The sequence below is a fragment of the Erpetoichthys calabaricus genome, chromosome 2 (genome assembly GCF_900747795.2).
Source record: "Erpetoichthys calabaricus chromosome 2, fErpCal1.3, whole genome shotgun sequence".
Classification (NCBI taxonomy): Eukaryota; Metazoa; Chordata; class Cladistia; order Polypteriformes; family Polypteridae; genus Erpetoichthys; species Erpetoichthys calabaricus.
In genome coordinates this window covers 51,128,126-51,155,979 of record NC_041395.2, presented here as the reverse complement: position 1 = coordinate 51,155,979, position 27,854 = coordinate 51,128,126, and the positions used below count along the sequence as shown (strand labels likewise).

Sequence of the window (27,854 nt, the reverse complement as noted above, 5' to 3'; positions counted from 1 at the left end):
TAAACAATGCAGAAGCACATTTATTTTTAACACATTGATTTGAAAAAAAATTCCTTCTTTTTATATAGTGCGTTAACAATACACAGGCAATAAAAGTCTGTAACACCATAGTGATTTTTCACTGTTTCCTCTTCCTCTGCAGCACTATATAAGTGTTTTCTTTCATCCCATCCTTAAGTTTTACAAAATGTACCTGATGATCCCCATGTCCTTGGACAAAATGAGATATGTAAATAAAATCTAACTCTGCATCACACTGTAGGATTTGGATACCAGTGGTCAGTCATGAAGGCTGCAGTGTTACTGTTTTGTGGATGCTCTGCTGAAGCAGGATCTGGATGACATGCGGCCTTATGGATTCTCCAGGAGGATGTCATACTCATCATCAGAGTTCTAAAGCTGAAGCACAGCTGGATTGTACAACATCACCATGAAAGGGAGACAAACATGTAAGTCTACATTCAAGTAGACAGGAAAAGGACATTCTCACTAGATACTGTGACTGGACCTGAAACAAGCAATTTGTGCCTTAAAACCTCTAAATGTGACAGAGGTCCAGTAATTTTGTGAGGAGGAATTGAGAACTGTTATAAAAGAATCATTAACTACACTGTACATCTAATTGTTGTTATTGCTACTAAAGATGGCATAACCAGTTGTCAAGTTCAAGAGGCCTTATTTTCTCAAAATGGGCAGTGCAGTTGGGAACCTCATAACCTCCTTTCACAACAAAACTACAGCAAAGTATTTCTATTCTGTTTATTCATCCATATGTATCCTTTATATCTAATAGCAGAGTTAAACTACTCATGAAAAGAGGACAGATAGTCTCAGTAATGAGACTAAGAAGGCAACTCAAAACAATGATTTGACAGTACAGGCATGATTTCCATAAAGTAAAGTGCATGAATCAGAGACAAAGTGGATGCCTATTTCAGGTTTTTTCCATAAGTATTCAGTACTGGGAACATAACTTAAAACATGGAAGCAGAGGTAAGTGGGGCATCAGGCTGTGAGCTGAGCTGATTTGTGCTCTCCATTAAATAAAATGAAGTTGCATATTTTAATACATTGATAGATAGATAGATAGATAGATAGATAGATAGATAGATAGATAGATAGATAGATAGATAGATAGATAGATAGATAGATAGATAGATAGATAGATAGATAGATAGATAGATAGATAGATAGATAGATAGATAGATAGATAGATAGATAGATAAGCAACAGGCACTGGTATTCTGTTCAGGGAACTTTGCACCCATTTCTGTTAGGATAGCCTCCAGCCTCCCACAACTCTAAACTGGAGTAAGCAGGTTTGATAAATGAAGGCTATGTTATTTTATGCGTCTCTAATTGAAATGATCCAATCATCTGTGTGATTGTTTAAATTAGAAAGAATGATGCTATATTTAATATCAAGATTGCAATTTTAAATAATGTCACATGACTACCGCTCAGCTAAGTGAAATTTTAAAAATCATAAAAAAATTCATGTGTCTTTCTGAGTATGTGCAGACCGATAGATAGATAGATAGATAGATAGATAGATAGATAGATAGATAGATAGATAGATAGATAGATAGATAGATAGATAGATAGATAGATAGATAGATACTTTATTAATCTCAAGGGGAAATTCACACACTCCAGCAGCAGCATACTGAAGGAAAGAAAAGAAAAAAAATATAAATTAAATTAAAGAGTAATAAAAATGCATGTATAACAGACAGTAGCTTTGTATAATGTTAACATTTACTCCCCCGGGCGGAATTGAAGAGTCGCATAGTGTGGGGGAGGAATGATCTCCTCAGTCTGTCAGTGGAGCAGGACAGTGACAGCAGTCTGTCGCTGAAGCTGCTCCTTTGTCTGGAGGTGATACTGTTTAGTGGATGCAGTGGATTCTCCATGATTGACAGGAGCCTGCTCAGCTCCCATTGCTCTGCCATGAATGTCAAACTGTCCAGCTCTGTGCTTACAATAGAGCCTGCCTTCGTCACCAGTTTGTCCAGGCGTGAGGCGTCCTTCTTCTTTATGCTGCCTCCCCAGCACACCACCGCGTAGAAGAGAGCGCTCGCCACAACCATCTGATAGAACATCTGCAGCATCTTATTGTAGATGTTGAAGAACGCCAGCCTTCTAAGTAGGTATAGTTATATATATCATGACAAAAAAAAGCGGTGATATGTGGCATATTGGTTGAACATGCAAGATCGAATTTCATTGTACTTTGTACATGTGGGGATGCTACCACTACTACTACTAATAACACTGAAACAAATTCACTACCAAAAAAATGCAATAATGAGAAAGACAGTCAGAGGGCAGCACTGCATAACATTTGAATTTTTTTAAGTAAGAAGATCAGAAGATATCCATAAAAGGCAACTTATGGTCATCAATTCAGATTACCTACTAGTCAGGTTCAATGCAACCAGACCTCCCTCTCTCACAGAACAAGTGAAATCTTTACTGTCGAGTTTTTTTTGCTGGGATGTCAGTGTCCTCCACACGTCTAAGTGGACACAATTTGGAAATGTAGTATCATTCTTACATTCTTCTCAATGACATTTGTTTATCAAAAAGTTTTAAAAAGACATTACTGTTTTAGGTGCTTCTGCACTAACAGAAACAAAACATACTGGACTTTCATATATTGGCTTGTAAAAGGATTCCACAATGATCCAAATGCTTAACATATAGGGTATGAGAGATGTGAGTATATATAATTAAAATATATAGGAATATTTCACGTTTTTGGGAAAAATAATTACTAAATAATAATTACTAAAGCAGTGCAACCACAAAGCAAATTTTAAAATTTTACATTTTTTAATCTTAATAATATGTGTGGCAAATGTACATCAGTACACAAACGAAAAATCCCTAATTTCATGTAAAGCTTACACTTTTTTACCCAGCATTCAAGTACACATTGTTTTCCTAATGCATACATAAATACGTAAATCTTCAGTATCTAAATAAAAGTACATGCCAAGATTCAGTTGACTATATTGTGGCCAAAATATGTATTATAATATAGGAAAATCCTAAAAAAAAAAGTGCAAGAAATAGTTAGCAATTTTAGTTTTTCATATTTGATTAGACTTATCAGATAAGCACTAGTCACTAATCATAGCAAACTGCAGTGATGTGAGTCGACTTTTCAAAATCTAAAGCTTCCTAACTGGTCCTGATATGAAAGAGCCATTGAACAAGCTGTCATGTTGTCTCATCTGCTTCATAATTCACCACCACGTCAGTCTGAGACAAGTTCATGAGGTCTTTTATTTCAGGAGTTTTGAGAGTACTATTTAATAAATGCATGAAAGTTCATGATGAAATAACTTTTTTTTTTTATAATCTGAACGGAAAATTTACTAACTATGATGTAAAACCAAGACAAACAGGATAAGGCGTGCTTAAAATCTGAATGCAAACCAAGAGTCAGAATTTGTTTTCCCAATTCCTTTTAAATGTCTTGTGTTTTTGTATTTGTAAAAAGAGCCGTGAAAAGTAAGCACCTGCTGTTCATCATGCTCTTTTCATAGATAATGATGGCGATATACTGACCAGAAGTGGAATGGGGAGAACCTTTTCTTAGAAATCACAGGTGCATTGCAATAAGAACCTGACAGAGTTGGCCCAGTGCACTGTCTGCGTTAAGAGTCCCTCCAGAAAACCACAGCCATTTAGAAGAAGGTGAGTCATGAAATCTCAGTAAACTGCTCACACCAAAGTAACTGGAGCTTTACAAATATTTTTAATGTTTAAATATTTAAAAAGAAACCATAACCATAAAGGAGAAATGCAACATTATATTGGCATACTATTATGTACACCTCTAGAGCTACTATGCTTTCTGAATAAGTGAATAATTTGATATTCTTGATGGTTTACTCTATGCAAACATTTAAAAAGGCAGGATTCCCTTGCCCCCTTAGCTAGTGTAGCCAGCCAAAGCACAGGCTTCCACTGAAGTGTGAGCACCACCTGAAAGTGACAAAATAGCATTTGGCTTCCTTTTTGGCAAAAACTTTTAATTTCCATACCTGACCAGTCACTCTCTGAATCATTCTGGGAAGGAAATAGTCCTCCACATGCCTATAAGGGGAAAAATTGTGAGCTCTAATTAATTTTTCCACAAATACTAATCAACAGTAAGCACTAAAATGTGGGCATAAAAAATTTGAGATTTAGGGTTTATCATCAAAAATTGTATTAGTTTTAAAAACAGGTGCATATACCTCCTGGTTTAAAATAAGTACTTGTCTGTTTTGGCTACTTATCATTAATCATAAAATCAAAAAGCTATACTGATGCAAGAAGAAATAAAGAGGTCTAAAACCTTCCATTTTATACACATAAGATTTGTTTGTGGGAAATTCAGTATTTTATTAATGTGTTTTTGTAACATCTTTTACAAACAATTCAGACCCTCCAGCCCCACATTCTCATACCTTGGCTTGTTCCAGGGGGTGAACCAGCGCAGCTCTCTGTAGTTGCCATTGTTTGCCAACATCATTTTGGGTCTAATAAGCAAAATTTTTCTGCAAAATAACAAACATAATCATAAGGAGAAAAAAGGTTTTAAAAATGCGTGCTCCATCTGAAATTATTTGCCAGTAATGGCACTACACTACAAAGTCATGTCACTTAGGACCACCAGATATTCTATTTAAGGTGAATACCAAGACACTCAGGGTGGCATGATGGTGAGGAGGTTAGCACTGTTGCCTCAAGTATCCCGTGTCCTAGTTATGAATATCACGTCCATTCAATGTTTGTGTAAAAGTGGGGATGGAAACAATTTACTGTTAATTTACTATATTAAGACTAGAAGTTGAATTATCATATAATTATCTTAAATTTGCTTTGGGAAATCAGAAAGTTTAATCACTGTTTTATAACGTTTGATATGCTTACTTTAAATAGTGTTGAAAAAGTAAGGTAGTATGTCAGAACTTTTACATCTGAAAGGGGATGCAACAAGAAGTCAATCAAAATGACACCCTTTATTGGCAAACTGATCTGATTATAATGTGCAAGCTTTCATGGCAACTGTACAACCTGCCTGAAGAAGGGGCCTCAGCAGTCTCCAAAGCTTACACATTGTAATCGGTGCAGTTAGCCAATAAAAGGTGTCATTTTGATTGACTTCTCATTGCATCCATAACGACTAACATGGTACAACACCCTAGTACTATCTAAAAAGTGAATAATGCAAGTTTAGTAAAAATGGAGCATGCCAAACATTTTGAGCAAATAACTGACAAAGTTTGATACACATTGTTTAATACTGTGGTGGAAAATACTGTGGTGGAATACTAAAGCCTCATACCTACAATGTATTACAACATACAAAACAAGCATGCCACTTGGCTGCAGTGGTCAAAGAAAAGCACACAGAAGATGTGTACAATCATATAACAAGACAAGTTAGCAATCAACATGGGTGACGAGAAAGGCTTTTGGCAGTTAATCAATTACCTTGCATCAAGCTATTACATTCCTTCTAGGAGCACTGCGACCAGCCACACAGAGAAACGTTTTACTGAGAAGACGCATACCTAAAACTTCAACTAGCCACAGTACGCATGCGCATACTTAAAACTGATGGCTCTAACAGCCAAGAGGTATATCAGACAACACCATACTACTACACAGATTCATGCTGCTAGACCAATTTGGTAGTACTAAAGTTACGAAATTACATAGCTATACAGCCTTCCCAAAAAGCTAACTGTGCTGTGTGGTCATGGAGACTCTCAGGCAACATGGTTGCATGTGTCCATGATGATGCATTGCACATTGTGGCCATTATTTTAGTGCAGGCAGTTCCCGGATTATGTACAAGATAGGGACTGTAGGTTTGTACTTAAGTTGAATTTGTATGTAACCAAGTGGTCTGCCAATGAATAATGGGAGTTTCACCTCTCTCTGACTTTTTTATTATTTCTACTTTATTTTCCATGGTGAAGGTTTTTCTCTTCTTTACTGTATCACCGGCACTTGCATCAGATTTGTGTTTCAGAGACATTCTTGACGGGTGAAGACAAAAGGTTAAGATGAGCTCTTCTGCACAGCACTGTACATGCTATCACAGCAGGCAGGCATCCCTCGTCAGCACGCCTGGTGTACTAACGAGAGACAACTTCCTGCTATGTATGTAACAGTACAAGCAGGCTTGCTATTGAGAATGAATGGAAGTAGCGAGGGGCGGTTCACCACCCACCCACCACACAGTCACCTTCACTACAGTATGCTGCCTACAGCGTGTGTCCGCCCACCGAGAACGAATACGGTGCGGCCAAAGGCGTGTAGTGAATCGCCCACCACCACCCCCATTCAACAGGCAGCCACCCGAAGCACACTACAATGCTGCCCACCGCCGCCCCATTCACCCTGAATGGCCTCCGTTCAGCCACAACCGGGTCACCGCTTGCAGAATTACCAGCCGCCCACCGAAAATGATTTGGGGGGAGCCGTGTGCAGTGGGCGGGTAGTGAAACGCCCTACACCGCTTCATCCAGCCTGCGTCCAGTCAGGAGCAGTAGCTACAGTGGCGCAGTGGGCGGACAGCGAACTGCCCCATTAAGCATCCATCCTGCACACGGGCGATTGCTGTGGCCCCAGTAACTATGGACAACGGGTCACCGCTCGCTTGCCGCCAGGAGCCGCCCGAGGGACACAGGGACACTACACTGCGCAAGCAACAAAATCGCACCCCTGCAGCTACTACTTGCAGCATCCTCCGACCAAAGATGATGGAGCGGCAGTTAATGAGGCACATGCGTCACAGCTGCGGCCTCGTTCGTAAGTCGTAGGTCGGATGTCCATAACCTGGGGACTACCTGTACTGCATAGAACTGCTTTTTAGTGGCACATTTTGCTTCCACAAAGTTGCAGTTAATGAGAGAGTTAACATGTATCATAACCATAGCAAGAGGTCACTTGAGTATGCTAGGACATCCGTTCCACCAGAGAGGCCGGTTTCAGTGCCTGGTGTGACGCACGTGATAGACAGGCATGGGTATTATGATTTTCCTTTCACATCCACAAGATGTGTGTATTAGGTTAAATGTCAGTACTACATATTACCCTGTGTTACAATGCATGTAGATATATGTGCAAGTGGGGTCTGCAAATGTCAAGAGCTGGTTTCTGTTTTGCATGTGATACTGCCACTATAGGCACTGCCAAGTCCCTCAGTACAGTTGTTTTTAAGAATGGTATTTGAGCACATCCTTGTCATTGTATATTCCATGCTTACTTGTTCAAAAACAGCACTCTGCAATTGTAGCGGACATTTCTATGCATCACAGGCCTATGGGAAAACAAAACAAGAAAAGAAAAACACATTAAAATGAATACAAAATAAGTCTATTTATTATTCTCGGCCAATACTTGAAAACAAATGCTTAGAAATTCAGACCAAGAGTGATAATGATTCTAAAGTTATAAGAAACTGATTTGACAGATGAAAAATTAACAAATTAGTTCCATTGCCATCGTATTCATCTTATATATTTTTATTATAATTTTAATAAAAGAATCACCCAGTTTCTGAACCAGATTTCCTCCAAATAGTTTCACAGCCTATCAAAACTGGAAATAAATTTAAAGCAAATAAAAAAATACTATAATAATTTATATTCAGTTTCAATTTCACTCAAAGCTTTGAAACGCTTTACAATTAGTGTCATGTGTATAAACACTATATTTGGTTAAATATAGAAAAAAAAATCAGAAAGTTATAGATAGCCTTAAATATTTTTTAAAAATTAATGTTTATTAATTTATAGTATCAAAGGCAAATAAAATACACTATAAACATTTTCTAAATCAACATTATATCAAAACAATACAACGTCTCAGCATTGAAAAAGGTATATTTTAAAGCTTCTTACCGATTACCTACACATCATACACTTTTTTATATTAGTATTCCTAAGACCCAAAATGGGCTGTATGGTGACACAATGATTAGTAATTATTCCTTATCATTCCAGAAACTACAATTTCTGGCACACGTATTATCACTGTGCAGTTTGTGTGTTCTCCCAGTGCACTCATTAGTTATCTCCCACATTTTGAATATATGGTTCCCAGAGGATGGGAATGGTTTGGAGTGCAGTCATCAGCTGCTCCTTTACACCATCAGGGAACTGGATCAGAATCCTACCTGGTCATCATGTGTGCTCTGCAGGGGTTTTTCACAGAATAATCAATGCTGTCTCTAAAACCCAATAGATGTGTATGATAGGTTACTTGATGAGCGACTGCAGGAATATGCAGGAGTGTGAAAATCCTGGCTCCTGCTTCTCATGAATTCTAAACGTGCAGGGCTCAATAAATAAATGGACAGCTGGATTAATTAAGTATTACCTTTAAATTTTCCTCTATGAGCGAGTGTGGGTATGTGCAAGAGCGCGTGTCCCATCCTGGAATGGATCCTGCGTTACACTTGTTACTGCCTGGAGAGGCTCTAGCTCTCTACAGACTTCGAACGGAAATATAGGAACAGAAAATTAATAGGGAACACAGAATACTGTTATAAATTATAACATTTAATATGTGAACCCAACCAACCAGTTTATAAACAGCTTTCCTTCCCATCTCAGTAACTCAACTCACATTCCAACATCACAGATAATATCTTGGGTGACAGGAGATGTAAGCAGCTCCTCCAGAACCTGGAAGCAGTGAAGCGGTGTGTCGGATTCATAGAAGTGATCAGAGCAGCCATAGCCACTTAAAAGGAGAAAAAAGAAAATAATATTAAGTAAAGGATGAACACAAATGTCAATAACTATTCAAACTACATGTCATTTTTGAAAATACCAAACCACTACAATCAGATTCTAAAGTTGCTGGTATACAATACATTAAAACAAAATGGTGCATATAAAGAGGACCTTTCTATGCAAATCAAAATCATAAATAAATAGAACAGTTAATCTCTTCAGTGTCCCAAAAGCTCAATTATTTTCAGTATGCTGTTGTTCAATGTGTTTTCAGATTAAAAGGCCAGTAATGTGTTAAGCACATTGTAACACAGTGTCATATGTAGAAAACATTCCGTTATCTACCAATTGTGAGGACAAGTACTGACACTAATGGCAATTACCATCTCTCCTCTTCATAGTAAGGTGTCAGATTAACTGTCTTCCATTGGGTTTCCGATGAGATCCTTCAATAATGACTAATAATTTCTCTTTTCCTCCAACTTTTTCTTCCACTGATGTATGATTCATTTTTAAAGTAAATGGTCCACCATTTAACGTTGCTGTATATATATGGCCTGAGTGCTTACTTTTAAGGAAAATAAAGAAGTATTGTTATGACATATAACTAGAGCATGCCAGAATCAAAAAATCCATCCATCCACTGAATCTTCTTAATGCCGGCAGTATAAGGTGCAACAAAAGGGAACCAAACCTGGACAGTACAATAATCCATGCAGGATAAACACAGACAAACATATAAACTCTCATAGTAATCAGTTTAACTAACTGCACATCTTTGAGGTTTTGGAGGAAAAAACATTACATGGAGGAAAGCCTGCTCAGACACACAAAATGAGGAAACTCATCGACAGTGACAAGGCTTGGGTTGGGATTGTGATCAACAGGGAGTGATTATAAAGCTGTCCTTGATCTCAAATAATGTCAAGAATACCAAAATCACCAAACTAAAAGAGTTGTATTAGAACACAATTAATAAGAAACCGAAGGAACTAGGCTATAGGAGACAACAGGTATAACTACAAATAAATAGAAATAGAAATAAACAAAACCACACAGTCTCCCTAATCCTTCCTAATCTGGATTGCTGCCCTCAATAGTATGGCAGAGAGGCTAGTCCACTTGCCTATTGTAAGTTAGCATTAATTCGGGTTCCTTCTGTTAACATCTTCCACTTCCTCTAGCCAAACTAAGCTCTTGCCAATATTCATTCTTGTACCTGCAAGCTTAACAAGGTTACAGTATACCTGGAATAAACTGCTAGAATCCATCCAGAAACCATGTCTGGGTACCTTCTGGAGTCTACTCCCAGTTTAAGGATCAGTCATAGGAATCCCTGAGGATGTTCTTCTAGTACTTTTCCTAATGCTAAAAATCCTTCAAGTGGCCCCATGTGACCCTTCAGTTATAGGCTTGTAATCTCCCAGCTTCTAATGAAAAGGTCAAATTACTTGTATGTTATTGGCAGGTAACATTACTACTACTACTACTACTACTACTACTACCAACCTGCTAGAATTTCATCATATGGCCTTGAATAACCTAATGGGTTAATCTCTTGCCATCTACCAAAATAAAGAATTTCTGCCATTAAGCTTCAAGTCCTTCACTGTCCTTTCACTTTCATCATAATCTAAATAATTACAGGGTGTAACATTCCCTACTAATGATGGTCCGGTGCTACATCTATTATTAGAAAGAGCATACTCTCCACCAGGCCATTTTACACCCCAACATCTATATTGCACAAAACTGCGTGCATCCGTTGTCCTGATGGTGTCCCCCTTCACAAGGCAAGATCCGGGCTTCTGGGGATGTGAAGTATCAGCGTAATACACTGCACAACAAAAATAAAAATGCCCACAGATTTTATATTTATATTACCCTAAATTCTTGTCTATAAGCCGGACTCATGTATTAGCCGGAGACCAAAAATCATACGAATTTTTAAAATAAAATCGTATCATAGATAAGCCGGACTCATGGATAAGCCGAACGTACTATAACCTATAACTAATAGAAGGGAGGGAGGTCAGTGGTCTCACTCGCGCCCATTTAATTTCTTTAAGGGGGGAGAGAGTGTGAGATATTGCCGTCTCTCTCACTCCCCGCATGGCGCGGTTGGAGCGGCCGGAGCGCGTTCTTTCTGCTCTGGGCGTCGCCGAGTCAACATGAGCGCGTAGCGGTCATTTAAATTGTGATTTTATATGTAAGCATATTTAAATATATATCGCGGATTTCTGCGGACAATGGGTCTTTTAATTTCTGGTACATGCTTCCTCAGTTGGTTTGCCCAGTTGATTTCATACAAGGGACGCTATTGGCAGATGGCTGAGAAGCTACCCGGCTTACTGTTCTCTCTCTCTTGCGCTGACTATCTGTGATCCTGACGTAGGGGGATTGAGCAGGGGGGCTGTTTGCACACCTAGACGATACGGACGCTCGTCTAAAAATGCTGAAAGATTATCTTCACGTTGCTATCTTTTGTAAATCTGATTCCTGAAAAGACATGCTGCACAGTGCTTCGCATACTTAAAAGCTCGAAGGGCACGTATTGATTTTTGACTGAAAAACAAACTCTCCCTCTCTCTCTTTATCTGCTCCTGACGGAGAGGGTGTGAGCTGCCGCCTTCAACAGCTTTGTGCCGCGGTGCTTCGCATACTTAAAAGCCAAACAGACATATTGATTTGTTTGCTTCACTCCTTTGAAGAGGAAGATATGTTTGCATTCTTTTAATTGTGAGACGGAACTGTCATCTTTGTCTTGTCATGGAGCACAGTTTAAACTTTTGAAAAAGAGACAAATGTTTGTTTGCAGTGTTTGAATAACGTTCCTGTCTCTCTACAACCTCCTGTGTTTCTGCGCAAATCTGTGACCCAAGCATGACAATATAAAAATAACCATATAAACATATGGTTTCTACTTCGCGGATATTCTTATTTCGCGGGTGGCTCTGGAACGCAACCCCCGCGATGGATGTATAAGCCAGACTTATGTATAAGCCGATATTCTATTTTTTCATTTTCACAACTTTTTTCCTTAGATAAGCCGCGGCTTATTGACAAGAACTTAGGGTAGATATTTTTTCCTCTTTATTGATCAGATTTGTTTGTGTTTTTATACTGTGTTTACTGTAGTTTTGTTGCTGTGCAAAGTGCATTGTTACAGTGCATGCTATTAAAAGTGTTAAACAAAAAGACACATGCCCAGTTATACACCACTAACCATTACACTAGGTGATTCATAAAAAAAATCTTTAAAGACTATATTTAGCTGATGAAATGTAAATCTTTGCTGCAATAAAAATCAGTTTATTTTTGCTTGGGATTAGGGAGGTCAAGCACATTAAGGCCAATTTACACTTGGAACATCCGCGTCACCACGAGCGTCCACTAAGGTGCACGTGATATACTGTAAATTCCATCAGCAGTCATAGCATGCAAACCCTCGCATCAGCGACTGAGTGCTTCCAGAATTTTGTAACGACATGGTCCTGTGCACATCAGCTACATGTATGCACTAGACAAGAAAACATGGGCCATTTGTGGAACTGTTGAGTGAAGTGCTTAGTTGCCACCTGCACCTATAAAATTCTACCTTAAAAGCACAGAGATAGTCAAATGTGCACAAATTCAGTATGAGAAAGACCCTGAGCGAAGATTAACTTTTTTGCTGGTAGAAGTGGAAATCTCTTCAAAATTGCTATGTAAAGGCAAAAAAAAAAAAAAAATATATGGGGGCATTATGCAATCTTGTAGTGTTGCACAGTGAATGTTTGTACTTCAGACAGACCAGGGGGCACATTCTCTGCATGTGACCGTGCGTGTAGTTGTCTGCGTCAGAGTATAAACAGGCACTTAGTCACTCTTACATTAAACACGCCCAGGGATATCTGACCCCTCAATCAGTACAATGTTAGCCACTTTAGGAACTGTCATACTTTTGTCCGAGAATGATATGGAACCAAGGCAGGACACATTTTAAGATAAAAAAGCTCTTACTCTTTCTCCTACACATGAATCACCTTTTCAGCTTCTCAAACCTACTAAACGATTAACCTAAGGAAAATGCCAGTGACTTAGACACTTTCAGATCTTTACATAGACAGCTTATTTGCATCCTTCCATCCATCCTCTTCCGCTTATCCGAGCAGAGATGCCCAGACTTCCCTCTCCCTGGCCACTTCTTCTAGCTCTTCCGGGAGAATCCCGAGGCGTTCCCAGGCCAGCCGGGAGACATAGTCCCTCCAGCGTGTCCTGGGTCTTCCCCGGGGCCTCCTCCCGGTTGGATGTGCCAGGAACACCTCACCAGGGAGGCGTCCAGGAGGCATCCTGATCAGATGCCCGAGCCACCTCATCTGACTCCTCTCGATGCGGAGGAGCAGCGGATCTACTCTGAGCCCCTCCCGGATGACTGAGCTTCTCACCCTATCTTTAAGGGAGAGCCCAGACACCCTGCGGAGGAAACTCATTTCAGCCGCTTGTATTCGCGATCTCGTTCTTTTGGTCACTACCCATAGCTCATGACCATAGGTGAGGGTAAGAACATAGATTGACCGGTAAATTGAGAGCTTTGCCTTACGGCTCAGCTCCTTTTTCACCACGACAGATCGATGCAGAGCCCGCATCACTGCGGACGCCGCACCGATCCGCCTGTCAATCTCACGCTCCATTCTTCCCTCACTCGTGAACAAGACCTCGAGATACTTGAACTCCTCCACTTGAGGCAGGATCTCGCTCCCAACCCTGAGAGGGCACTCCACCCTTTTCCGGCTGAGGACCATGGTCTCGGATTTGGAGGTGCTGATTCCCATCCCAGCCACTTCACACTCAGCTGCGAACCGATCCAGAGAGAGCTGAAGATCACGGCCTGATGAAGCAAACAGGACAACATCATCTGCAAAAAGCAGTGACCCAATCCTGAGTCCACCAAACCGGACCCCCTCAACACCCTGGCTGCGCCTAGAAATTCTGTCCATAAAAGTTATGAACAGAATCGGTGACAATGGGCAGCCCTGGCGGAGTCCAATTCTCACTGGAAACGGGTTCGACTTACTGCCGGCAATGCGGACCAAGCTCTGACGCCGGTTGTACAGGGACCGAACCGCCCTTATCAGGGGGTTCGGTACTCCATACTCCCGGAGCACCCCCCACAGGATTCCCCGAGGGACACGGTCGAACGCCTTTTCCAAGTCCACAAAACACATGTAGACTGGTTGGGCGAACTCACATGCACCCTCCAGGACCCTGCTAAGGGTGTAGAGCTGGTCCACTGTTCCGCGACCAGGACGAAAACCACACTGTTCCTCCTGAATCCGAGGCTCGACTATCCGACGGACCCTCCTCTCCAGAACCCCCGAATAGACTTTTCCAGGGAGGCTGAGGAGTGTGATCCCTCTGTAGTTGGAACACACCCTCCGGTCCCCCTTCTTAAAGAGGGGGACCACCACCCCGGTCTGCCAATCTAGAGGCACTGTCCCTGATGTCCATGTGATGTTGTAGAGACGTGTCAACCAAGACAGCCCTACAACATCCAGAGCCTTTAGGAACTCCGGGCGTATCTCATCCACCCCTGGGGCCCTGCCACCAAGGAGTTTTTTGACCACCTCGGTGACCTCAGTCCCAGAGATGGGGGAGCCCACCTCCGAGTCCCCAGGCTCTGCTTCATCATTGAAAGGCATGTTATTGGGATTGAGGAGGTCTTCGAAGTACTCCCCCCACCGATCCACAACGTCCCGAGTCGAGGTCAGCAGCGCACCATCCTCACCATATACAGTGTTGACACTGCACTGCTTCCCCCTCCTGAGACGCCGGACGGTGGACCAGAATCTCCTTGAAGCCGTCCGAAAGTCGTTCTCCATGGCCTCCCCAAACTCCTCCCATGCCCGAGTTTCTGCCTCAGCAACCACCGAAGCTGCATTCCGCTTGGCCTGCCGGTACCTATCAGCTGCCTCCAGAGTCCCACAGGACAAAAGGGACCAGTAGGATTCCTTCTTCAGCTTGACGGCATCCCTCACCGCTGGTGTCCACCAACAGGTTCGAGGATTGCCGCCACGACAGGCACCGACCACCTTACGGCCACAGCTCCGGTCAGCCGCCTCAACAATAGAGGCACGGAACATGGCCCATTCGGACTCAATGTCCCCCACCTCCCTCGGGACATGGTTAAAGTTCTTCTGGAGGTGGGAGTTGAAGCTACTTCTGACAGGGGGCTCTGCCAGACGTTCCCAGCAGACCCTTACAACACGTTTGGGCCTACCAGGCCTGACCGGCATCCTCTACCACCATCGAAGCCAACTCACCACCAGGGTTATTCAGGGTTTGCATCCTATGAATAATATTACATTTTAGAAAATCAGAAATTGTGTTAAAAGAAAGCTACGCAATGTTCTACTTCTCATAACCATATCTACTTCTGAGGCTATACTGTTTAGTCTAGAGCCAGCATTTCAACAATATATAAAAATATTTGAAAGAATCTACCCCTCAGTGATCCTAGGGAAGAGCTGGAAAGGGACCTTTCAACCTGTATCTCAGAAAAGGAGTAAAATTCAGCCATAGATAGAATAACCTCCAGCTCTATACATGTCAAGTCTTTTATCGCTTACATTTATACCATTTAAAGTTGACTAAAATGTACCCAGGGCAATGTGTTGCCTTCTAGTTCCAGCATCACTGGATTACACATTTTGCATATGTGTTAAAATGAACATTTTAGAAAAAAAAATCTTTAAATATTTCACAAACAGCTTCAGCGTTACAATCTAATCTATTAACTGAGATATCTGGTGTAGTCCAGGATGGCATTAAATTAAAATCTAAATCAAAGACCAATATTTGGATGAATCTAAATTCACAGCTCTCTCATTCACCAACATTTGGGTTCCTAGGTACAAATCATGGAGCTACAGCTCCCATGGAGCTATAGCTCCCTGGTATAATAAGTACAGTAGGTGACACAAACATGACAACAACAGCAAAAGGCCTCCAAAAAGACCCCCAAACCAGGACTTTTCACTGGCTTGTCCAAAGATAAGTGATACCCTAGGCAGCTTGACTCCAAATTCAATAAGCAGGCTTCAGCCTACACAGGCCCAAAATTAGGCTTGGCTTTCAAAGTTCAAAAATATACTTTAAATATTCAAAGATATAGGCTGAGGGAGGCCCTCACCTGTAATGTTTATATAAACAATCATTGTGTTTAATTTTCTCATTTATGATTTGATGAGTGTTATTTTTACAACTATTGCTTGCATGTATTCCATATAATTTGTGCATTGCAAATGATACCCGTGTTTTAGCTGTTTTTCACAAACTGCAAAATGTGGTAATAACACTGTTAGTACTTTCTCCCTGTATTTGTGTGGACTTTGCTCTTGGTACTCAAGTTTCAAACATCCGAGCGATATGGAAGGAAAGAGAAAAAAATATTCTGAGCAACAGCAAAAGATATACTGTACCTCTGAGCCTGCTGTTTTTAATAGAGATGGGAAGCTAAAAAAAATGAAATGGCGTTAGGACACACTTTAACTGGTCCTGATGCTGAACAGAAAGAAAAGAACTAAAGCAGTTCCATTACAAGGGGCATAGAGGAGTGCTTTGTTCCTCTGAATTTATAAGATCAGAGCGGGCACTGAGAAACACAAGAACCAAAAGAAGCCATGCACAAACAAAGAAAAGACCCTAAGCATAAGGCCAAAGCGACACTGGACTGGCTCACCAACAGAAAGGTGAATGTTTAGGAATGGCCAAGTCAAAGCCCTGATCTTAACCCCATTGACAATCTGTAGCAATATTTGAAAAGAGGTGGCATCCCACCAACTTAGAGGTTCTCTATAAATTCTGCCAAGAAGAATGGGGAAGAATAACTCCTGAACAATGTGCAAAACTGTGCCATACTTACCCCAAAATAATTAAGGCTATATTGCAGCAAAAGGGTTCTTGACAAAGTATACATTGGTAGGGCTTGAATACTTAAGTAAACACTAACTTCTGAGTTTTTCTTCTTCAGTTAAATGTCTACAGAAAATGGTTTATTTTGACTTTGCAAGTGTATCATTACAGCATAAGAGTTCACATTAGAAATACTGAATGGATAAATATGTGTACAATCTTTTGTCATGCAGAAAATCATGATGACTTTCAAGGGGATTGAATACTTTTGCATAAAATTATAGAGCACATACTGTATATGGAGAAAGCAGGTAGGCCTACCAAAAATGATTTTTCACAAAGAATGTTATTAATTTGGCATTAAATACTCCAAACAGAACATAAAAGGTGACTGGGTACCAGAATCTGTCTGCTTCTTTTTTGTGAAACAGTCTTATGTGTATCTTGTGCAGCATTACAAGGAATGTGGAGAAGCACACCAACAGCCAAAGTGATCTCTCATACAATTATAATACAAATACAAAACTTAGGAAAATTTAAACAAAATTAAGTAAAACCAAAATCAAGAGCATATTTAACAAGTTTTGAAACATGACACAGCTAAGGAATGCCTGCATTGATTTTTACCTTTCTTTAAGGCACTTGATGCTAGTAAAGCCTTGGCATCTTGAAGGTACGGTGTTAAAGAAGAACAGGTGGTACATGATGACCATTTAAATGGAGGTTCTTACCAGATGTTAAGCACACACTAACAAATTACTTACCAAATTTCTAATTCTGGTCCAAGTCTGTATGTTGCACCCTTGGATTTGGCTATTTCAATGCCTGAAAATTGACAAAGAGAAAAAGGTACAAAACCTTTATTGCTGTTTATTATCTTTGATATGTGTTTTAATGATGTTATTTTTTTTTAAATTCCTTCATAACATTAACTGGCAGTCCCCCATTGGTCTGTCCAGGAAACTGCTGCATATGTGCTTTTCTTCTGTTGTCACTAACATTCATGTAGGCAGGAATAACACAAACAAACACAGTGTGTCACTGTTATGAATTTCAGTCTGTTGTCCTTAGTAGGTATGATTTTTGTGAATCATGTTTAATTTTAAGTTATTAATTCACATTTTTTTATCATTTTGTTGGTGACATCATCACCGACCGTTTTTTGCCAGTCACATATTCAACAGCGGTTCTGCATGTGATGTCACAATTACCTGATTAAGACTGCACTGTTGCATAACTGTTTTTTGATAAATTTAAGAAAATTAATTCAAATTATTGAGGAAAGGAATTTGAGAGAGGTTTGGAAATGTTTTTCAAATAACAATTTTTGATTTTGCGTTTGGTGTTGTGGTTACAGATTTATTTTGACGTCCTGGGTCAGTCCTAAGCTTGTTTTTCTGACTACTGTTTGTCTTTCCTCTTTCTGGTAGATTCATTTCTTACTACAAGCTCAAAACAAATCCTTCTAGACAAGCTATTCCATCTGTTCACAACACCCATCTTGCCTATGTCTCTCCTGTTCCATCTGTCCAACATCCCCACCACCATTTGAGTCTCTTTATGCTGGGCAAGTTTTTATGGGCATTCAAAAAGACCATGCAGTACTGTGTTCGGGCAGACAACCCCTCCATTTATTTTAAGGTCTGTGCATGTTATAAATACTTCTAAAGCCTATATCACATTGCACTAATTTTCCATTGAGTTTCCGTTATACCCTTCATTTACATAATCTTAGCGAGTTAGATGCGTTCAAAAGTGCACTTCTGTTAAGTTCTGTCAAACAGTCTAGCATACCTAGCAACTCACTCCAACTAGTGCAAAACTTACTCCAACAAAATCAAGCAGGTTTGATTTTGTCTTCTGTCGTATGGGTGGGCTCTGTGTGCATGACAGCTTACAACCAATGAATGCTTACCTGGAAGTACAAAGCATATAATGCAGTGATGAGAAAAAGGAACACACATGTTTTGGACCACACAAACAGAAGAGAGGATCATCTGTCTGGTGTCTTGCATTTTGCGTACCATGTCAGAATTAATAAAAGGAAAATTTCCAGAATTACAGCTGAACTCGCTGTACCTATTAACCCTTTGTACAGTGCTGGCTCAATCAGGCAGCACATTATTGTCAGTCACAAAAAGGGGCAAGCACAACTGTGCTGGAATGTCAGCACTCAGTCGGTAAATGTGATATGGACTGCAATTTTCAGTCGCATAAATTGACATGGTCCAGCAAATCTGACATGCCCAATGACTAGAAGTCATGTAATGTGACATCAGCTTAAGTTGCCTGGGTACACACAAGTCCAGCAGAACCTGTAGGACTAACTTCTAAACTGCCCCAGCATGAGTAAGTGTGTTCTGTAAAATACTGTCACCCATCCAGGGATGGTTCTTGCATAGCACTTGATGCTACATTCTTTAAGTATGTACCATTCACTGGCATGCTTAGAGATATGTCTCACCCCAGGCAGCTTGACTCCAAACTCAACAAGCTGGCTTTGGCCTGCACAGGCCCAAAATAAGACTTGTCCTTCAAAGTTCAAATATATATTTTAAAATGTTCAGATATAAAGGCTGAGAGTGGCCTCAGCAGTGATGAACCATTGGCCCCACCACATGGAATTCCACCTACAGAAATATGGAATGCATTCAATCATACATCTCTCTATTATAAAAGAAAATTTTGAGATGAGACAAGACTATTGCCAAGAGATTTTTTCAAATATGTAGAGGGGGTCCCATCCTCCTCTCAACTACTTCCGGTTAACAGCCCATGGCCACGATCCTCTCACATCTCATTCATGTGAATGCTTTTGTCAGACACAGTTCTTTCTCCCTCAGCTCTTATGAATTTTTACATTTTCCTCACTTTAAGTTCCCAATAAAAGAAGACTTATTATGTATAAATCTTATTGAAGAATTTTATCCTGAAGGGTTATCAACAGAAGAAATGAGTACATGGGCAATCCTAGCACCGAGAAACAATGAAGTCAAACGAATTAACATGAAAATTGTCGAATGGTTACAGGGCAAATTGATTAAATGTGTATCAATAGACTGCTGAAAAGGTTGGTGGAGATGGTGCGGAAGATGAAATACATCAGCTTACAATATCCCGTACAATATCTACAACCGTTAACACCGTCCCGTCTTCCACTGGCCGATTTACTGTTAAAATAAGGATGTATCATAATGTTATTGCGTAATTTATGTATGAGTGATGGGCTATGCGATTGGACTAGATTAGATTTGTATTGAAAATTGGTCTAACAATTTTAACAGACGACAAGAAAGGTAATGTAGTACATATTCCACGGATAACATTAAGACACCAAAGTAGATCTTGATAGGTGATTCGTATTAAAACGTTTACAGTTTCCCGTTAGAATAACTTTTGCAATGACAATTAACAAATCACAGATACAAACATTCGAAAAAGTCAGTTTATTTATTACAGAGAAACAAACGATATTCACTCATGGGCAGTTATACGTCCAAACACGGAATCAAAATTCAATGCGATATTGAAGAAACGTTAATTCCAAATATTATTTTTACTGAAGTTTTACAGTAAAAGTGTAAGTTTAAAAAGTATTTGCGTGTTAATTTCAAAGCCAAACAGAATGAAAACGTATAATGCAATGAATACCTCTAACGCAACAATTTTCTTTCAATTTATTACGTTTTACTATTTTTTATTATGGTTAATGACTGGCTGTAATGTAAAATACTTAGTTCTATTATCCATATGTAACAATTCCCATGAAAATAACAATCTGTTTAAATTGTACATCCGCTTCCTCATACGCGAGCGGCAGAGCCGCGAAGGTTGGTGAGCGAAGTGGGTAGTATACAATAAATAAATACTAAATGAATCATATTATGAGAAATACAATAAAACAAAACACATGGAAAATACTGCAACAAAAATGACAAAACCACACTACAACAAAAATAAATATAAGCCATGGAACAGTTGTGCTCTTTGGCCACTTTTCACATAAAACGTTTTAATCAGTGCAGTGCCTCTTTAGCACATAAAATTTTTATAATGCATCACTGTGGAGCCGTTTGACAGTAAACACTAAATTGGCACAACTGGTGTGAAGTGCATCAGGAAACACATCTGTGTTTTGGTTTGGGTGAAGTGGATGAGCCTAAAAGAGGAAAAAAACACAAACATGAGGAAGGGTATTTTGTGTGCACATGACACAAGAGTCAATAAGTAGGTGATGACAAACCCGTGGCTTTACATTCTTCAAAACACTGGAATTAGTGTGTCTACTTTTCTAAAGCGTGCTGTATCTCTCCAGTGTCTCGTGTGCAAGAGGAAAGCTACATGATAAACGCCTTCATTTTTCAGTGTTCTCAAAAACTCAGAAATTTAAGGAATCCAGAGATACTGTTGAAATTAACAGTGGGAAAACAATAGAATGCTAAAGACTGTTGAACTGGAAATATTAGGCATATGTGCATACTTTTCATAATATTACTTAATCAGTAAAAGGAAAACACACAATTGTGCTGTATAACAAGATTTTGCCTTGAGCAACTTGAAAGATAAGATGTAATTCTGCCAGCAAGCTCAAGCCAGATATTAGCCTTCTGTTTATTTACAACCAGTTTCCACTCAAATTACATTCCTACCTTCACCTTTATGCAAACAGTAATATCTGGACGTAGTACTCATGACTTCCTCTCTACTTGCACTGACAGCTTCAAGTTTTGCTATACTTCACTTATTTTATATCTGTGCTGTAGCAAGCATTATATTTGAAGATTAAAGGTCTGACAGGCTCAGAAATATAAATGTCATTTGGGTTTTGTGGGGTGACACGATGGCACAGTGGTTAGCCCTACTGGCTCATGAACACACAATTATGCTAGTACAGGCACGGGCTACCCTGTGACCCTCATCTGGATTTAGAAGAGTTGAGAACATTATATTACTCCATTTTAATTTCAAAAGTAAATGTAAGAATTATATAAGGCCTTCAATAAATACTATTCATCTGATTTTATGAAATATCCACTGTTGGTCGTCTCTAGGCAAAGGCGCAAGAAGGCTCACCCTGTGCTCTTAGATTGAATGTCAGTATATTGCATGGAGAATGAAGAGTGTGAACATGCTCTCATAGTCAGGCTAACACCTTCAAGAGGGGGCCCTCCCACCTCCCAACTCAATTAATATGTAATGTAAAAATAAATACACATCAAGAGAAGGAAAAAGACACTGACAATTGGCAATACTGCCAAGAATTTGGTTCCACTGTAATATTTTTGGTAAAATTATTTTAATGAGGTAAATTTCTCAGGGGGGCACCATTAGTTGATGTAGCCTACAGGTGCCATACACCCTTAAGCCGACCCTGATGATATTAGTTTCTGGTGTCACGGCTAAACACTGCCCATCAGCCACAAACTAGAGGCCTCCGCATTACAAAGAGGCTCTCATCTAGTTGAGCAATGAAGGGAGACTTCCTCTACTCTGCACATGAGACAGCTTAAATTGCAGCTGTGTGTTTCAATGTGTGCTCTCATCCAGGCCCACGCTTCCATCAGTTACCTCAACTGTTACAAGTACTGTAGACAGTAAAACCTTTCACATCATTAGGAGATCTATAGCTGTCAAGTCTCAAAAGGCATAAAGAGGAAAATCATACATTTTCAGGAGGTACTGAAAACCCATGCTGCTGGGTTTCCGTGTGTGACAGGGAGGCTTAAAAGAAAGAGCATGTGGTGTTAATTCCTAGCAGAGACTTGCACTAAACTGTTAAAGGCAGCCATTACAAAAGCTTTACTGGAGGACCTACAGAGGTTTAACTCACTCACCTGACTTATATAGTCAGATGCGAATGCCTGCCTAGAATAAATAAGCATCTGAAGAGCACAAAGTAACACTGTAATTTAAAAAAAATATAAATATACTCATTTATCTTTTTTCTAAACCACTAATCCTGTTCAGGGTTGTGGGGAATCAGTGCCAATTAGGGATATCAGAATTTTTGCATTTGATTCTAATATCAGTGAAAATTTACAATACTCAATATCTATTCAAGACCATGGCAAAAATACAGAAATCCCATTCAATGCATAATAAGTATCTCCATTACTCAAATGAACGAAAAATACTTATACATACTAATAGTAACAGTAGCTTTAAAATAAACTAGTGTTGGCATTCATAAATGTCAAAATGCAATGCAGGGCTTGAATTTTAATGTGTGGTAGACAGGGATTCCCCCAGTGTAACAACAATTCAGGGGCATGTTATAATCTTGGGGTGATTTCAGCATAGGGTTTAGGAAGAATGATATTATCATAGGCTACCTGATTTACCTTATCATGTGCACATTCTACATTTATTCTTTGACATTTTTCTCCAATAAATGAAACATACTGCTTAAAGTCAATACAAAAATAAAAATGTAAACATTATTATGTATTTACTGTTGGATTAGCAAATTCGAAGAAAATTCAGAATATTCTTGTTTAAACAAAATTGTTTTTCTAACAGAATGCTTTTAAAATCTGCTTTGTCAGAAAATCTCTTTGTTAGGTTTATAAACTTTGCTATTGTAAGGTTAATATTTGTATCATTAGCTGTTTACACAAACTTACTAAGGAGTGGTACTTAACTAATAAGTCAAATTAATTCAAATTTTAAGCATCACAAACTCCTGACCCGTTCTTCCTTTTTCACATTTGTCCAAAACTTTATGGCTCCCTGCCCGAAAAAAGTTCAAAAGTTCAGTCCTCCTAGTTTTATATTACTCCATTATTTTAAAACTCTTGTATAACGGTACTTTTTGTGCTGTTTTCAGAATATCCTATATGAGTGATCAGACTTTTGTCATTGCTTATGCCTATGTACAAGTTTAGAATGAAAACATTAACTGGACTTGTGTTAGCAGTATTCATTTAATCTTAGCCGTTCAAATGTCATATGTGCTTTCACTACATTTGTCACATTTTAGGCATGAACATTAGTTTGCCCTGAAAAACCAAATGAATGACACCCATCTGACATTTGCACATTTGTATTCAGCAAAGCAGTATTCTGTTTTGCCCGCTTCTGTGATTTTGCATTTCTTTTAACATAATATAGGTCATATTAATTGGTAAATGTGCTTTGTGCTTCAAAGAACTGAAACTCAAATTATTTTATTTTGATATTAATAAAATGGAGTAACACATTTCATCACAAGTCACCTCAAATCTTATCAATTGTGCATCTGGGCCTTCATCTTTTTTTTCTATCTTGGTTTGATCCAGTTTGCCCTGTACGCTCAAGACACTAATAGACGCCATTGTATTAAATCTTCTCTCATCATTCATTCTACAAAGAAAAAAAAAATAGACTGAAATGTTTCTTGTGAACGCTGTCTCATTTTGCCCATTATTCAACCTGAACTATAGGAAATCCAGTAACTTGTAATGCAAGTGAACAGAATAACATGTTTCAGTAATGCTAATGCATTTATAAGGTTTCTCTAATAACTAATTAGGAATTAAATTACTAATTAAGCACTGATGGAGTGTACCATTAGGTCACTGAAGGAATGTCTGGTAAAAATGGAGCTTTGCAGTCTTGCAATTGTGACTAATAATTAACAATTTGACATTTCAAACAGTAATAGCCAGTAACAACACTGGTAATGTCTTGGTAGAATTTTTAAATCAATGTGAAAGTAGCTTGATGAAAAGGTATCAGTTTTTTACCAAAAACATAAACATTTCAGGGTGTGGTGTGTATATATATTTATATATATATAAATATATTTGCAGACAGAGATCCACAAAGGGTGTATATGTGTGACTAGGAAACTGTGTCAGGACTAGACGCAAGTCAGGGTCAATAAAATTGCAAATAAAATAAGTTGATGAGCTCATAAAAAATTGCTCAAAAAATATATTGGGGTGGTGGCACAGTGGGTAGCGCTGCTGCCTCGCAGTTAGGAGACCCGGGTTCGCTTCTTGGGTGCTCCGTGCGTGGAGTTTGCATGTTCTCCCCGTGTCTGTGTGGGTTTCCTCCGGGTGCTCCGGTTTCCTCCCACAGTCCAAAGACATGAAGGTTAGGTGCATTGCCTATTCTAAATTGTCCCGTGTGTGTGTGTGTGTGTGTGTGCGTGCGTGCGCGCCCTGCGGTGGGCTGGTGCCCTGCCTGGGGTTTGTTTCCTGCCTTGCGCCCTGTGTTGGTTGGGATTGGCTCCAGCAGACCCCCGTGTCCCTGTGTTAGGATAATGGATGGATGGATGGATATATTGGGGTCACATAACCATAACAGTTAACAATATGATACTGTCACTGACATACAAATGTGATGGCATGTTGCTCCACAGTTAATGAGCCATCCTTTCTCTCAGAACAAACTTTAAAAGGTCTTGTGATTCAGGACTCAGAACGTGAAGCAAAAGTCACCTCCTTACTCCACCTCCATACGCCACAGCCCACGGCCACCTTGTATTGTATGCATTGTATTGAATGTGCCAATAACTTACTTTTTAATATCCGGTCCAAGTTTCCATCAAAGTCCAAAGCCCACTGATTGAGGGCACAAGTCGCTAAAGTAACTTTGCGTCCCATGCTGAAAATGACACTGAAACCTGGAACAACTCTAATGACAACAAAGTCAATCCGGGTTGCGCGTCTGCAGCGTCCACATTTCAGGCTGTCATTCGAGAACCGTGCGCAACGTGCGCATGCGTACTCTGAGATACAACCCAGAGGGCGGAGCACGTACCTAGTGTCCGTTATCGACCCGAGTTGTCATCGTGAGTCGTTTTTAGTTTAATTGAATTTGCCCGCACGCATACCACAAACTAATAGTTTTGTGCCTTCGATTGAGACCGCATAGTGGAAATACCCACGACTATCATTTACAGACAACCGAATATCAGAACGACTATTGAATTTTGCTCTGGTATATTTGGCTACGACATAATTTCGACAAATAAATGTGAATGATAAAATCATGTATATTTGAAGCTTTTTTTTGTCTGAACCAAGCACCCTTGAAGAGTGTGACAGGCAGCACATGCCACTGAGCAACCCACACAGGTATTGAACTAGATTTCATTCGGTGTTATTTGTAAACATGTCTTTGCATTAATAGTTATAATAAAGGCAAGGCAGAGGAGCAGAATTTTAGCCACTGCTCGTCAGCTCCAGAAACCTCGGTTCAAATCCCAGCCTGGTCGCTGCTTATGTCAGTATGACTTTTCTCCAATTTCCCAGTTATACATATATAAGGTTCATCTCTCTCTCTGCGGTGGGCTGGCGCCCTGCCCGGGGTTTGTTTCCTGCCTTGCGTTCTGTGTTGGCTGGGATTGGCTCCAGAAGACCCCCGTGACTCGGTAGTTGGGATATAGCGGGTTGGATAATGGATAGATGGATGGATCTCTCTCTCTCTAGACTACGCCTATATGTATAACCACACTGTTAAAATGTGGATATCCATTAAAAAACTGTTAAAGCATTGACGAGTGGAAGGTTTGTATCAGTAAAAATAATGCAATCCGTAATTAATTTTTTATCATGATATTGAATTAATTCCAATACTTATTATACATGTTATAATCATGTCAGATCAAAACAACTCACGCTAATTAGTCTTGCGATGTAATGGTTAATTTACAAATGATGTACAATTCATGTTCCAAAACTAACAAAACCTAACTATAGAAACATGTTATTGTTTGTATAACAACAATTTGTATACATTGAGATGAGTCCGGTGTTTAACAGAACACTTCATCACTGCTGTCTGAGGGAGAAGGAAAGGTTGGTTTAGTGACGATGTAGGGTGTTGCTACAAGTACAAGTTCACCAGTTACAACCCCACAATAAGTCAGGATACAGAACTGCAATCATATCTTCAGACCTACTGAAAAATGAGTCTGCTAATGACCTTCAAGTTTTTGTTCCTCACAATGCAAAGGCATGGGGAGTCATCAGTGAATGCAAATTTAGAATTTTGTGCCAGAGTGACTTTAAGGTAATACAATAATTATTCATAAAATAGTCTTGCAAATTGAAGCAATTAAATAATGTTGACTGCTAAATGTAATTTTAATTGCTTTGATCTATTTATGTTTTATCTGTGTATTGTAATACATTTTTTCCACTGTGAAAATAAACAGTTAATGTAATGTATTTGTATGTTTTTTTTGTTTGTTTTTTTAGAGTGTAGTAATGCATTAACCTCCAATCTACATTTGCTTCTAGCCTTGTTCCTACTACTGCTGGACTTGGAATCTCACAAACCTGCAATTAAATAAAATTGGAAAATAAATACACTTTGAGGTAAAAAGTAGTTAAAGAAATGTACTTTGCTGTAAAAACAACAATGCTTATAAATCGAATTTTAAGACGGTTATCTGTTTCAAAGTTGTGGGTAGCCAGTGCCCATACTGACCTCATTGAAAGGGGGGTTCAGTTTAGTATCACCAGCTGACCTAACTTGCATGTCTTTGAGATCTAAAAAACAGACGAAGACTACACACAGACACAGGGGAAACGTTGAGGAAGCAGCACTAAACACTGTGCTACCCCAATAAACAACTGCAAAGACCACATGTTTGCATCTGTCATTTATTTATTTACAGTTTTTTTTTTATAGAATGTAAATTGTTGTTTGAGTGACTAAAATGAAATCGAAAGCTTAGGTGAGCGGTGGTCATTCTATCTTACAGTATATAGTGCCTTCAGATCTATCCGTGGCATTTTAGTAAATCTTCCTACTTTTCACCTTTTTGTACATGCATTATTGTACAATATCATTTAGATCAATGTATGTGTAGGTCATAAAAGGCAGAACTCTAAATTTGGCAAAAAAAAATCTATTATAACTGAAACCAATATGTGCCACACTCAAGACGTTGTGTAACACAACACAGTATTGTGCCCTGGACATAACCCAAAAGTGCAGCAGCAGTGCTCACTACCGGGTGCAGTACATGTACTGTAAGCGCAAGTTATTTGACATGGTTCCCTTAACAGAGGTTTTTTTTATTTTTAAGCTGTTACCCTGTGAGAGCGTGACGTGTGCTTAAGTGGGATGGACTGTTTTCAGCCTTTGCTCAGAAAGCCCCTCCCTCAACTTAATTAAACGAGTTTCATAATAATGTTATATCACTGTAAATCCATTCAGCTGGTTTTATGATTGCTTTGGGCTTCCATTATTACCACAGTGTGACAAAGAATGAAA

At 39.4% G+C, this 27,854-nt stretch overlaps 1 protein-coding gene across 5 annotated transcripts in view; it reads right to left on the bottom strand.

Annotated features, from left to right (window-relative positions):
* The window catches only part of nadsyn1 (NAD synthetase 1), a 91,754-nt gene extending 66,425 nt beyond the window's left edge, over nucleotides 1-25,329 (bottom strand). For 2 of the 5 annotated variants that reach the window (XR_007934267.1, XR_003715217.2), the window contains exons 1-6: nucleotides 25,147-25,329; nucleotides 17,408-17,468; nucleotides 8,641-8,757; nucleotides 7,277-7,330; nucleotides 4,464-4,553; nucleotides 4,056-4,107 (exon numbers count right to left, since the gene is read on the bottom strand). Coding sequence is in view for 3 of the 5 variants with exons in the window: in XM_028793792.2 (XP_028649625.1) it covers nucleotides 4,056-4,107; nucleotides 4,464-4,553; nucleotides 7,277-7,330; nucleotides 8,641-8,757; nucleotides 17,408-17,468; nucleotides 25,147-25,231 (459 nt within the window). In the remaining 2 variants the exon portion in view is untranslated. Of the gene's footprint in view, nucleotides 1-4,055; nucleotides 4,108-4,453; nucleotides 4,554-7,276; nucleotides 7,331-8,640; nucleotides 8,758-17,407; nucleotides 17,469-25,146 lie in introns of those variants that run through there. The other 3 variants (XM_028793792.2, XM_051923711.1, XM_051923712.1) reach the window with 3 other exon arrangements.
* Nucleotides 25,330-27,854: the final 2,525 nt, after the last annotated feature.